Source organism: Nilaparvata lugens, chromosome 9 (genome assembly GCF_014356525.2).
Source record: "Nilaparvata lugens isolate BPH chromosome 9, ASM1435652v1, whole genome shotgun sequence".
Taxonomy (NCBI): domain Eukaryota; kingdom Metazoa; phylum Arthropoda; class Insecta; order Hemiptera; family Delphacidae; genus Nilaparvata; species Nilaparvata lugens.
In genome coordinates, this window is record NC_052512.1 from 16,539,621 (window position 1) to 16,553,493 (window position 13,873).

The 13,873-nt window shown below is 35.1% G+C and overlaps 1 protein-coding gene across 5 annotated transcripts in view; it reads right to left on the bottom strand.

Moving 5' to 3' along the window:
- The window catches only part of LOC111057722, a 104,315-nt gene that overhangs the window by 47,300 nt on the left and 43,142 nt on the right, over positions 1-13,873 (bottom strand). For all 5 annotated transcript variants that reach the window (XM_039435561.1, XM_039435560.1, XM_039435558.1 and 2 more), the window contains one exon: positions 9,017-9,056. In XM_039435561.1, the coding sequence (XP_039291495.1) occupies positions 9,017-9,056 (40 nt within the window). The remainder of the gene's footprint in view (positions 1-9,016; positions 9,057-13,873) is intronic.

Here is a 13,873-nt window from a genome sequence, read left to right on the forward strand (position 1 = left end):
TATTACACCATTGTCAACCTCTGATAAACTAAAACTAAATACAAGAGCAGCAGAATTTATACTAGTAGGCGAGTACTGCTATTGTTCGAGGGCATGAACGCCTGCCATTGGCCTAGCTAGACAGTCTCCTCCCCTCAACGGTGTGACAAAATGGCGGCTTAAGCAACAGAATCGCCATGATAATAAAATTTACTTAAAATAACAACCAAAATAAGAACCAAGAAAACAAGTGTGAAAGATATTAAAACAAATATGTAAATGGAAAAACTATTGACTAATCTATGCTTACAATTTTATGATAAAACTAAATTCGTAGTGTTGTACTGGTTGAAATGAATCTGGTCATTTAAACTATACTGGGAATTTTCCTTAATTACTCTTGTTATTTCTAAAGCCTCTAGAATATTCAAAGATCTGCCTTTGTTATTAACATGCAGAAACTCAACATTCTCCTTAACTGTGAACTTGTGATTATTTGTTATCAAATGTTCTGCAAAGTTAGATTCCCCATTTTGTTTATTCCAATCTCTGATGTGTTCTTTAATTCTACTTTTGAAACTTCTACCAGTCTGACCCACGTAACAAGCATTACAATCATCACATTTAAGTTTGTACACCCCGCTTTTATCCCAAATATCAATTTTGTCTTTACTCCAGCTAAATAGAATATTTAAAATCGGTTTGGTCTTGGAAGCAACATGAAATAAAGAAAAGCTAGAATTGATTGAAATTTTTCTATTAATTTTACTCAATAATCTGTCCACCATACTTTCTTCATACCCATTTGTGACAGCTATCTGTTTAATTTTAGTGATCTCAATATCAAAATCATGATGGCTCATAGGTATTGTTAGTGCTCTATAGACCATACTATTGAAAGCAGAAAAATTTCAATCAATTCTAGCTTTGTAGGCTCAAACTGTGAGGAGAAGACTTGGATAACAATCCCATATTTAGGCCTTGTATCTGATAAAATTGGTAGGGAATTGAAGAGGAATGGATTTCATGTTGCTTTCAAGACCAAACCGATTTTAAATAGTCTATTTAGCTGGAGTAAAGACAAAATTGATATTTGCGATAAAAGTGGGGTGTACAAACTTAAATGTGATGATTGTAATGCTTGTTACGTGGGTCAGACTGGTAGAAGTTTCAAAAGTAGAATTAAAGAACACATCAGAGATTGGAATGAACAAAATGGGGAATCTAACTTTGCAGAACATTTGATAACAAATAATCACAAGTTCATAGTTGAGGAGAATGTTGAGTTTCTGCATGTTAATAACAAAGGCAGATCTTGTCTTTTTAAAGACAAAATTGATATTTGGGATAAAAGGGGGGTGTACAAACTTAAATGTGATGATTGTAATGCTTGTTACATGGGTCAGACTGGTAGAAATTTCAAAAGTAGAATTAAAGAACACATCAGAGATTGGAATAAACAAAATGGGGAATCTTACTTTGCAGAACATTTGATAACAAATAATCACAAGTTCACAGTTAAGGAGAATGTTGAGTTTCTGCATGCTAATATAAAAGGCAGATCTTTGAATATTCTAGAGGCTTTAGAAATAACAAGAGTAATTAAGGAAAATCCCTGTACTGTAGAACCGGTGTCATTGTTTTCTAATTTAAAACTGGAATGTAAACCAATTGCAATCAAATATCATCGACACAGTATGGATGATTTGAAGTTTATTGGAAATGAAGTAAGTAAAATGCTCAAAGACGATGTTATAGAGCCCAGCATTTCTCCATGGAGAGCTCAAGCATTAGTGGTTACAAATGAAAATCATAGAAAAAGAATGGTCATTGATTACTCCAAAACTATAAATCGTTTTACATTACTGGATGCTCACCCACTACCAAGAATCGATGATATTGTAAACAAAGTTGCAAATTATGAGTTTTTCAGTACTATCGACTTGAAAAGTGCATACCACCAAATTATGATAAGGAAAGAAGAAAAGCACTACACAGCATTTGAGGCATGTGGTCAACTCTACTAGTTTAAACACATTCCGTTTGGGGTCACTAATGGAGTGGCAGTGTTCCAACATGTAATTGACCAAGTTATACGGTCTGAACAGCTACAAGACACTTATGCTTACCTTGATGATGTTACAATCTGTGGCAAAACACAGGAGCAAAACTTGAATAAGTTTATCAACGCTGCAAACAAATACAACCTAACTATCAATAATGAGAAGTCTTCATTTTCACTGAAATCGATCAACTTGCTGGGCTATCATATATCTAACAAAACTATCAAGCCTGACCCCAGCCGATTGGAACCACTGAAAAATTTACCTCCACCTATAGACACTGCATTGCTGAGGAGGACCCTTGGTATGTTTCCACATTATGCATCACTAATACCAGATTATGCCACTAAGGTGATTCCTCTTGCCCGTACTGCATTTCCCTTGTCTAAAGCAGGGTTACAATCGTTTGAAACTATAAAAAGTGAAATAATTGGATCTGTAGTAAGCTGCATTGACCCTGAAGCACAATGCTCTGTGGAAACTGATGCATCTGAGAGCACCATTGCTGATACTTTGACTCAATCAAACCGTCCAGTTGCATTCTTCTCAAGGATACTTTCACCAGCAGAACAAAGACACTCAAGTGTTGAGAAAGAAGCACAAGCCATTGTAGAAGCACTGCGAAAATGGCGTCACTACTTGGTTGGCAAACATTTCAAGCTAATTACTGATCAGAGGTCGGTAGCTTTTATGTTAGATAACAACCGTCATGGTAAAGTGAAAAATGAAAAGATAATGAGGTGGAAACGGGAACTGTCTTGTTTTCATTACGATATTGTATATAGACCTGGCAAAGATAATATGGCTGCTGATGCTCTGTCTAGAGTATGTTCTTCAATCCAAAATCAGGAAAATCTATTAGTTGATTTACATGAGTCTCTATGCCACCCAGGCATAACACGGTTGTACCACTGGGTTTGGAGTAAAAACTTACCCTACTGAATTGATGAAATCAGACGTATAACAAACTCCTGCAAAGTGTGTGCTGCTGTCAAGCCCAAATTCTTTAAACACAAAGGGACTCTGATTAAAGCCACTTCTGCATTTGAACGGCTAAATATTGATTTCAAAGGCCCTCTGCCTTCATCAAGTCGAAATCGCTATTTATTGGTAATAGTAGATGAGTTTTCACGGTTCCCTTTTGCTTTCCCATGTCCAGACATGTCATCATCTACAGTTAAATCAAAACTTAAAACCCTGTTTTCTACGTTTGAGGTTCCTAGTTACATACATTCAGACAGAGGAACATCATTTATGAGTCAAGACTTGAAAAATTAACTAAACTCGCATGGAATTGCAACTAGCAGAGCCACTGCTTACAACCCAGCAGGTAATGGACAGGTTGAAAGATATAATGGTATTCTATGGAAAACGATTGAGCTAGCATTAAAATCACTTAATTTAGAAATAAATCAATGGGAGTCAATTTTAGAAGATGCTCTTAGCTCAACAAGAACATTACTTTGCACAGCCACAAATCAAACTCCTCATGAGCGTATGTTCTTACACCCACGTAGATCTGGAAACAATGGTGTTTCAGCTCCTTCTTGGCTTCTCAATTCCGGCCCTGTCTATTTAAAAATATTCAATCGAACATCTAAATATGAGCCACTTGTTGAAGAGGTCCAACTTCTACATGGAAATGCTGAGTATGCACATGTAAAGCTACCTGATGGAAGAGAAACTACAGTATCAACACGTCATCTTGCTCCAGTTGGAGAGTACGAAAACAGAGATCACGAAGAACAAACCGATTCTGAAAATGATGAAAATTCTCAATTACCTACTTCCGAACCTGAACTTGAATACTTCCATAATCCTCAAGAAACCCAAAACCAAGAAAACGAAACTAGTACTACTGCCGAGAGCTTACAACCTAGACAACAGACTACTGGACAAGAAAATCAAAATACATATCCAAGAAGAAGTTTTAGAAATAGAAGACCTCCTAATTATTTGAATGACTACATTCATTAACTCTTTGGGGGGAGGAATGTAGTATAACAACATATGTTTTGAATTTGTTATTACTGTTACTAAGTCTCCAAACAAACTCATTCCAATTCGAAACCTGTATAGTTCAAGTTATTAGAAACCTTTCTTAAGGTATTAAATACTTATGTCGTGTTTACTCTCATTCCTATTACAGTTTGAAAAATAAATATTTACACTTCAAAAAAAGTTATTCAGTTCTTCAACTCCCCGAAACATCTCTACTCACATTTTCGTAGAACAATGTCAATGAATGCTGTTGATGAATTAGAAACAGAATACAGAATAGATGTTATTAAATACTGTAATCAAAAACACTGGATTTACAATATATCCTGTTTACTCAACAGTGACTTGAATGATTGAAATTCAGCATTTCAGGTGAATGTAATGTCTATATAATATAATTTAATCACATTATGAATAATGCAGTATAACCTTTATTATACGTTTCATGCTACTGAGCTCTTGGCCAGAAAACCAGAAAGGCCAAATTGACACGTTTACTAATGTATTTACAAGAAAAAACAAGCTGAAGCTATATTTTCACACTAATTGTGTATAATATTTCATTCAGACTCAAAATTGAGGATATTTGGAACTGGAATAAATAGTACACATGAAAATTTCATAGAATGGTCAGGTTAGAGGTTTGTCCTGAGGGCTGATCACTAGCCTAATCTTTGATCAGTCCTGGGCCTATTAACTTATTTATTTATTTACATTAATAGAAAAATTAAAACATAAGCTTACAGCTTTGATTGCATAGACAAATTAACTAATAAAACAAATTAATGGGCACCGTTTAAGTATAAGCAAAGTTTTGCTGCATAACTTTTGTGTTTTCAGATAGGAGAATATTATACTGTTAGTCACGGGTGAAGCTGTTAGTCACGGGTGAAGCCTCACGTTTGTGAGGCTCATTGATGGCTCAAACTACATATCCAGACGAGTGATATGGCCATTTCTACACTTGCTGATGACTTCTTGTAGTTATTATCATAATTGAATCTTATATAACTTTATAATATTCATTTTATTGTCATTTAGACTGAATTCGAAATAATTCTGTTGTGGAATGGTTGCAATATTTATTATCAGCATTAAAAATTATAAAGATTTGCACAAACAAACATTTTATTCGGTATAGGACATGTTCACTGTCTATTACTGACTTCTCACATTCTATGGTAACTGTAGGAAAAATTTAATGTGCAATACGTGCGCAAAGTTTATTTGCTGCCCTCAAGAAACCATCATTCCGCACTCGCGCGGCTCGTGCGTAAAAGTTTCTTTCGGTGCAGCAAAGTGGCACTTTGCGCACTAGTTGCACAAATAACTAGAGTACTCGCGAAGCATTCTATTAATTTGAGGGCGCTGAATCCGAATCTGAAATCTCAATTTCTGTATCTTCATTTTTACGCAAATTAAGTTTCCGATGAGCCACTGGAGACCGTCTGCCATCTGAAGACAGCGCTACACACTACAAGACTAGATCAAAATAGTGTTCCAGGAAGCACAAACAGTCTCTTGTCTGTGGTTCAAGTCAGCAGACCGGCAGACGGTCTGAAAATCATAAATCGGTCTGAAGACAGCCCTACACACTTCCAGACAAGAACAAAGACTCGGACTGTTTGTGGTCTGGCCTGGAAGTGTGTAGGCGGCTTAAGGATGTCAAAATACCATACAAACAAAAATCGATGTGTGTGTACAGGGCTTTATACTTGTTTTTAGAAATCATAGCGGTCTCGAACTTTGAAGTAGTCTTAGGGGGGAATCAAGCGGTGTAACGATGGGGACTAATTATTGGTTCCAGGCTATTTACCACGTGTACTATCTACAAAAATTCATCATTCCCCTAATTCGTTGTGCATCAAAGTCTTTATTGACTGAGCTAAGGTTTATGATTTATGATTTTAAGGAGACATGTTGCACAATTTCGAATAAATTGAATAATATATTGTTTGAGTGATTTATGGAACGTTCCACATATCACTGATATAGTCCTGCATATCACTGACAACAATACGAGAATCGGAATCGATTGATTTAATTCATTTCAAATGAAGCTGGCTCCAGACATGCGTCATCCGGCAAGCAGGGTTTGTTCGGCGTTCGGCGAACTATTCATCTTGAAATTTGCTGATTAACGAGCACAATCTACACACATGCATGGTTTCCCAAGCACTTATATAGTTTATATTCCCATTGTAAAATTATGACTGTTTTTAATGTGTACATTTCCCAATGTCTGTTAGCAATAAAAAAGGATGAATTCAATTTGGCCAGAAATGAAAATATACATAATCATAATACTAGACATCGAGTGGATCTGCATGTCTATAGAAATAGACTACACAATATTTCATCTTGTTTCCCTGTTTCAGGTGTGAAATTCTAACCACCTACCTGAGAGAGTTCGGTCCTTGCCAAGTAGCTTATTTGCCAGCACGGTCAAAAAATGGCTCTTGGATACCCCTCTTTATAAAATTAGTGAGTTTTTTGAAATGAGTGGCTGTGAGGGTTACATTGTTGAACATAGTGGGGAGTGACTTCAGGGATTAAATTGCTATTCTATGGGATGTACTTTACTTGTTTGTTGATGCTATTTGATAGCTAATACTTTTTGTGTGGGTGAGAAGTGTTGATATTGTGGTAATTATTCATATTGAATGAAAAAGACTGAGAAATTGTCAAAAACCACTGATTTATTGATAATTAGAAAGACCGGTTTCGGTTATTACACCATTGTCGATCTCTGATAAACTAACACTAAATACAAGAGCAGCAGAATTTATACTAGTAGGCGAGTACTGCTATTGGTCAAGGGCATGAACGCCTGCCATTGGCCCAGCTATTTAAATAGTCTATTTAGCTGGAGTAAAGACAAAATTGATATTTGGGATAAAAGTGGGGTGTACAAACTTAAATGTGATGATTGTAATGCTTGTTATGTGGGTCAAACTGTTAAAAGTTTCAAAAGTAGAATTAAAGAACACATCAGAGATTGGAATAAACAAAATGGGGAATCTAACTTTGCAGAACATTTGATAACAAATAATCACAAGCTCACAGTTAAGGAGAATGTTGAGTTTCTACATGTTGATAACAAAGGCAGATCTTTGAATATTCTAGAGGCTTTAGAAATAACAAGAGTAATTAAGGAAAATTCCCAGTATAGTTTAAATGACCAGATTCATTTCAACCAATACAACACTACAAATCAAGTTCTATCATAAAATTGTAAGCATACATCCATTAGTCAATAATTTTCCATTTGCATATTTGTTTTGTTATCTTATTTCACACTTGTTTTCTTGGTTCTTATTTTGTACTGAAAGTAAATTTTGTTATCATGGCGATTCTGTTGCTTAAGCCGCCATTTTGTCAAACCGTTGAGTGGGAGGAGACTGTCTAGCTGGGCCAATGGCAGGCGTTCATGCCCTTGACCAATAGCAGTACTCGCCTACTAGTATAAATTCTGCTGCTCTTGTATTTAGTTTTAGTTTATCAGAGATTGACAATGGTGTAATAACCGGTCTTTCTAATTATCAATAAATCAGTGGTTTTTGACAATTTCTCAGTCTTTTTCATTCAATATGATAGCTAATACTTTATTACTTTGTAACATCCATTAAATTAAACATAATATATTGTTATATTATATTGGTAATAGAAGTGGACATATTATATTTCTTATTATATTAATTATTAATATACATGAACTGAATGTCATCTATCATCAACAACAGCTGTTGTTTTAGTTTCTTCAGTTAACAGTTTTAGTTTACTGCGAAACGCGGTAATAGATTTTCATGAAATTTGACAGGTATGTTCCTTTTTTAATTGCGCATCGATGTATATACAAGGTTTTTGGAAATTTTTCATTTCAAGGATAATATAAAAGAAAAAAGGAGCCTCTTACATACGCCAATATTAGAGTGAAAATCCGACTATAGAATTATTCATTATAAATCAGCTGACAAGTGATTACACAGATGTGTGGAGAAGCCAGTCTATTGCTGTATTTCCATAAGGTCTACAGTTTCAATCAGGTACTTCTGGATGAGAATACTGCGTGAGGTCTACTGTTAACAGAACTACTAGTTTAGTTACCAACTTCAACTATATGTTTCGAAGAGGTAGTATCACTAGATTATAGTTCTATTCACTAGTAGCTCTGTGAACAGTAGAACTCACGCAGTATTCTCATCCACAAGTACCTGATTGAAACTATAGACCTTATGGAAATACATGATGAATAATAATTATTCTATAGTCTGATCTTTACTCTAATATTGGCGTATGAAGGAGGCTCCTTTTTCCTTTTATATTACCGGTATCCTTGAAATACAAAATTTCCAAAACCTTGTATATAGGTCGACATGCAATTAAAAAAGGAACATACCTGTCAAATTTCATGGAAATCTATTACCGCGTTTTGCCGTAAATGCGCAACATATAAACATTTAAATATTAAGAGAAATGTCAAACCGTTGACTTGAATCTTAGACCTCACTTTGCTCGGTCAATTAACAATTAACATGGTATGTACATATCATGTGCCTTTTGCCGAATATTCGTCCACTTTGATGTTCGACCCTGACCGGGAAAACAACGAGCACGAATGTTCATTGCTTGCCAAATAACAAACATCCATCCACACTACTCGTGATTGGGGAAGTATGCTTGGTGTTCGCCGAATGTCGCATGTCTGGAGCCGGCTGAAACAACGAGCACGAATGTTCGAATGTTCGCTGCTTGCCGAATAGACAAACATCCATCCACACTACTAGCGATTCGGCGAGTCGCTGCTCGGTGTCTGCCGAATGATGCATGTCTAGAGCCAGCTTTAGAGATTGAAAATTGAAAAGTGTGTTAATATAAAGAAATATACTCTTGATGTAGTGGATAAATTCCTAGAAGATAAATGTCTAAAATACATTTCTAGCTCTCTATAGAAATGATATGTTCAAACTCACCCGTTGTTAAAAGTCTGAGAGGTTGGTAATGCTGTCCTCCCTGAAAAATTGTTTTCAGTTTATTAAATAGAATTACAGTACCCTCTATTAATAAAATAATAATCGATTGAGAATAGAAATTATAACAACTAGTTTTAGTGTTCATACCATTGTCAGGCTATAAAAATAAATTTTAAATTACTATGATTCTATTTTAATACTATAAATGGAAGAATGTAGCCCTGAATTCATATATTTTGAGAACATAATTATGTTTCTAGTTCATCCCATTATATTGAGCAAGCAATTTCTGTGGGGCGATGTCAGTATACACCACCGTCAAAGTCAGACACATCCATCCTAGCACTGAAACTCAGTCTTGTTTTGGCGGTGGCTCTTTTGTCGTTCTTGTGCTGAAAAAGAAGTGTCTTGTTTTGGCGGGGCGAGTCCGTGAATGATTTTTCTACCTGGAAAACAGTCTCTGGTTGTCACTATCAGCTTTTGTTGCTTATGTCGGTTAAGCTGGCAGAATAGCTAGGGAGTAAACTGGTTTGAATTTTGGCATAGACTGTACTTTTTTTGAAATATTCTGTTTATAACTTAGTGTGACGGAAAGAAGTGTGTGTGTGACCACCATTAGACAATACACCTGCGTGACATTGTCTTATCTCAACCTTATTCAGTTCTATCGCTTCCTCTCTCATTCACTCTCTCTCTCTCTCTCTCTCTCTCTCTCTCTCTCTCTCTCCCTCCCTCCCTCACCCTCTCACTATCACTCCTGCGCCTTTCTCTCCCACTCTCTCTCTCTCTCTTACCCGGTCGTGTGCTAATGCTCTCCTTTATTCAAAACCCCTCAGGGTTTTGTTATTATTTCATACAATGCTTGAGACATATTATCTTCAACCTATCTTGAATTTGACTTTCCCATGCCTAGATTTGTAAATTTTTTGTGTCAATAATATTCATTACTATCAACTCTACTTGCTTGTATATTTAATATAGTTGATGTAGCATCGTACTGGAGGGTTGATGGTTGAATGTGAGAGAGGGCCGGCCGTGCAAAAAATCTAAAACTGCAATTAAATTAAATCCTCACTTCTTCACTTTCTCACTATAGGCCTACATCCCTCAGAAACACACTCTCTTGTAAAATACACAATCCCCTACACTGAAATAATTTGACTCCTTCAAGTTATGTGCTCCCAACTTGATAATACCGCCCGTTGTTCTCTCAATAATATTCGATGAACGAGCGTTAGCAAGTTCTTACTTTTTACTCAAGTTCAAAGTTGTTGCCGGTTTGTGGGTTTGCTTGTTTCTTTGAATGCACTACAATAACTTTAGAAAGAGTTGATCGATCAGCTTCAAATTTTGAACACGCACTCTTCGAACCTTTTTACAGGTAAAGTTTGTTGAACAACAAAATATTTTACTCACTTCTTCGTCCTGTTTCAGGATATAAAAATAACATTGAAAGTACATGAGATAAAATAACTTGCTCCTGTGTGTCTGCCTGACTGTTATCCTTCAGTAGCATACGCGTAATATTAATGATACAAATTGTGATGACAGTTGCTATGTCGTTGGTATTATTAATTTAACAAAATTTGAATTTTGATTCTGAATCATTTAGCCATACAGAGGAACCTATGAAGTTCTATGGATTCACGTAGGCCTACAGCGTAATATTAATAGGAAAACAGCTCAATGTTCCTTTTCCAAAGATAATTTGACAGTGGGCTCCACTGGGATTCCTATTCAAATTTAAAAAAAATTCTGTAGGTAGCTTCAAAATTTTGGTCTGCCATCTTCGTTCCGCCACATTGAATCAGACATTTTCTATGGGAAGGTTTTAATACAAGATTCAAATAGAGAATTTCAAGAGACAATGAATGGTGGAAATCGCTCATCAATCTATCAAACTGTTTCAAAGATATTCACATTTTAGTGTTGAAGTTTTTGGATATCTGTGATACAGAAATATTGCTCGCCTAGAACAGGATAGATTGTTCATCAGATATTCTTATTATATTATCGTTCCCTAGCAACATATGTTAAGCGTTTATATAGTCGCTGCTGAGAGAGATTTATGTGATAGATACCTGAATAATACTATTAAATACTATATTCGACTAAACAACAAGTGACCCAAATGAAGCGATTCAAAATATAAAAAAAAGAAAAATGGGAATGCGAAAAATATTATAATATTTGGAAATCCATAACTTATCATTTAATTGAGAGACATTTATGGGATTTATAATTTTCTGAAAAACACTAATAATTGGCAATAATTATTTAGCAATATTGCAATAATAGTTTTAATTTTAGACGACTCTCTCCTGGATTATTGAAATCTGTGTTGGAGATTCCTCAGTGATTGCTGCATCATCTGAGAAAACCCCGTAAAAGTGAGCTCTGTTCGAAATTAACAGAATGCTCAAGTTAGAAGAAAACAACCATTTCATCTAATGTTTATTGAAATCGACCACATCAGTGAATTACCGGTAGTGTATTGTTGATGTATTAAGATTTGAGAATATAATATGAGCATCTTATTGTTTTTCATTATTGTTATTATGAGCATCTATTCTCTCAATTATTGTAATGTATGGCTTAATTGCTATTATATAATTATAAAAATATCACAGTTTATTACATTCCAGTACAATATTATCTTATTTCACAATCCATTTCTAAGTAGAGCTCATAAGTATCGTAATGTTGCCATACAATAATTGAAGTTGATTTCATTCAACTTCAGTGGCGCCATTTCACCAAACTGCTAGGGGGGGGGCAAAAACCAAGAGATATTGGGGGGGGGGGAGGAATACCCCCAAAGGATAGAGGAACCTGAATTTTTCCCCATAAATGTTACATTCAAAGATATTATTATATGCTTCATTTTTTCCACTTTTATACAAATGTGGTTGAAGTATCAATACAAACATATACATTATTAGTTATTAAATTCAATGATGAAATATTTATTAGAAATATAGGTCTACAGAGAGGCCCTCAAGTGGAAATACACTGAAACAGATTTCTTAAAAATCATGGAAAAAGATAAATTTTTCTTTTAAAATGACAATTTCAACAATTCCATTAGGGATCATATTCTAATTGGAAAATAACTTTCAGTTAGAAAGCTAAAGATACATCAAGCTGTTCCCATAATTCTCAACAACTCTTTACATACATTTTTGATTGTCTGATTGTGCCCTTTCTTTTGCTTTCACTGTGACATCTTGCAATTTGTTAATTCTTACATTGAAATTTATCCAATAACTTACTTATTGTGCTCTGGTCAATAAGTGTACCCATTCTGTATTCAAACAATACCACAGAGAAAAATATATTCTTGATTACTCTGTAGTCTACCCGTATCCATACCTTCAAGGCAATTTTGCTACATTGTTGATACTGTAGAAGGAATTATACTACTGCTGTTAAAAAAAGGTATTAAATCATTATGAGACTCTAAGGATTCGTGTAGATAGACCCGCATTTTCATTATTTATCTGATCCTTGAGGGAGGCCTAGGCCCCCCCCCTGCCCCCCCCCCCATAAATGGCTCCCCTGTTCAACTTTATTAAACTTTTCAAAGTTTTTGTATTCTACTCATTTCCATTGACAACATGCTCACATATCCAATCTTCCAGGAATTCTATCCTATATAAATATGCCTCTACATTCCCATATTCCAAGAAAAGGGTATTTCTATGTTAGAGAAGCATATACTAAAATATTAGCTAATAACAATCAGGTAGTTTTGAAGGAATATGAAAAGATAGACTGAATTGTCTCAACGGTCTATTGCTGGTTTTCAAATAAAAGAGGTGGAGGTGAGTAGATATGACAAGTGACATGCCCGTTACTGAAAAGATCGATTTTGAGATTCCCAGTCAAAAAAGTTACCTGATTGGTTGAGTCCTACCAAAGATATGCTTTACCTGAGAAAGACAGTGATGATTGAAACAGTTTCTCTGTGACTCGCGATCATTTAGGATGAACATATAGAGAGTACAAGCAAAGTTTTCTGCTTTCAAATGAGTGACTGATGACGAGGAAGTGTATAAATATAAGAGGACTCTGAAAAATAATCAGGGTATAGTCCAGGCGCAAATGTCAGGAATAAGGCACTCCGTGGTCATTTCTGAGTAACAGCCGCGGAAGATGCCTCAATTTCTTCGTTAGGTCTAGCATAATGAGGATTGTGATGATGATAAGTCGAAATCACAGGCAAACACCTCGAAAACAAGATGGCCGCTAAAATTTTCAGGGTTTTGCTATATCGCTTGTATTTCAATAACCGTTCAAGATATTCAACCGTTTTTTAGACGAGAATATTTTTAAAATCTTCCTCTACAATTTTTGTTGAATAAAAGTTTCCTCTAAAACGCATATTTTTGCAATATCGAGGCTGATAAAATAAAATATATCATGGATACTGATCCCATAATTACCCATAATGAATGGATATTAGAAAATATTGTTAAATATTAATTTTACATACTTGTGAAAAATTACAGAGATCAATACAACTGTTCATAAGCGAGTTCTTCAACCAAGGGTGTCTCTAGTTATATTATCATAATATGTGAATCCATAGAACTTAAAAGTTTACTCCGTATGGGTAAATAATTCACAATCAGAATTCAAAATCCCTAAACTAATAATACCAATTACTATAACGTTAAAGGTATTGCTATCACAAGTTGTATTATACAATACATGTAGGCTATGTTGAGAACAAACAATAGACAGGCAGACAGACATTAACGAAAGCGAGTTGATGTAAAATTTGTATATTAATCAGCTGAGTTCGGGGCATTAAGGACAGTATATATGATAATTCTGGAATTAATAGCATTAGCT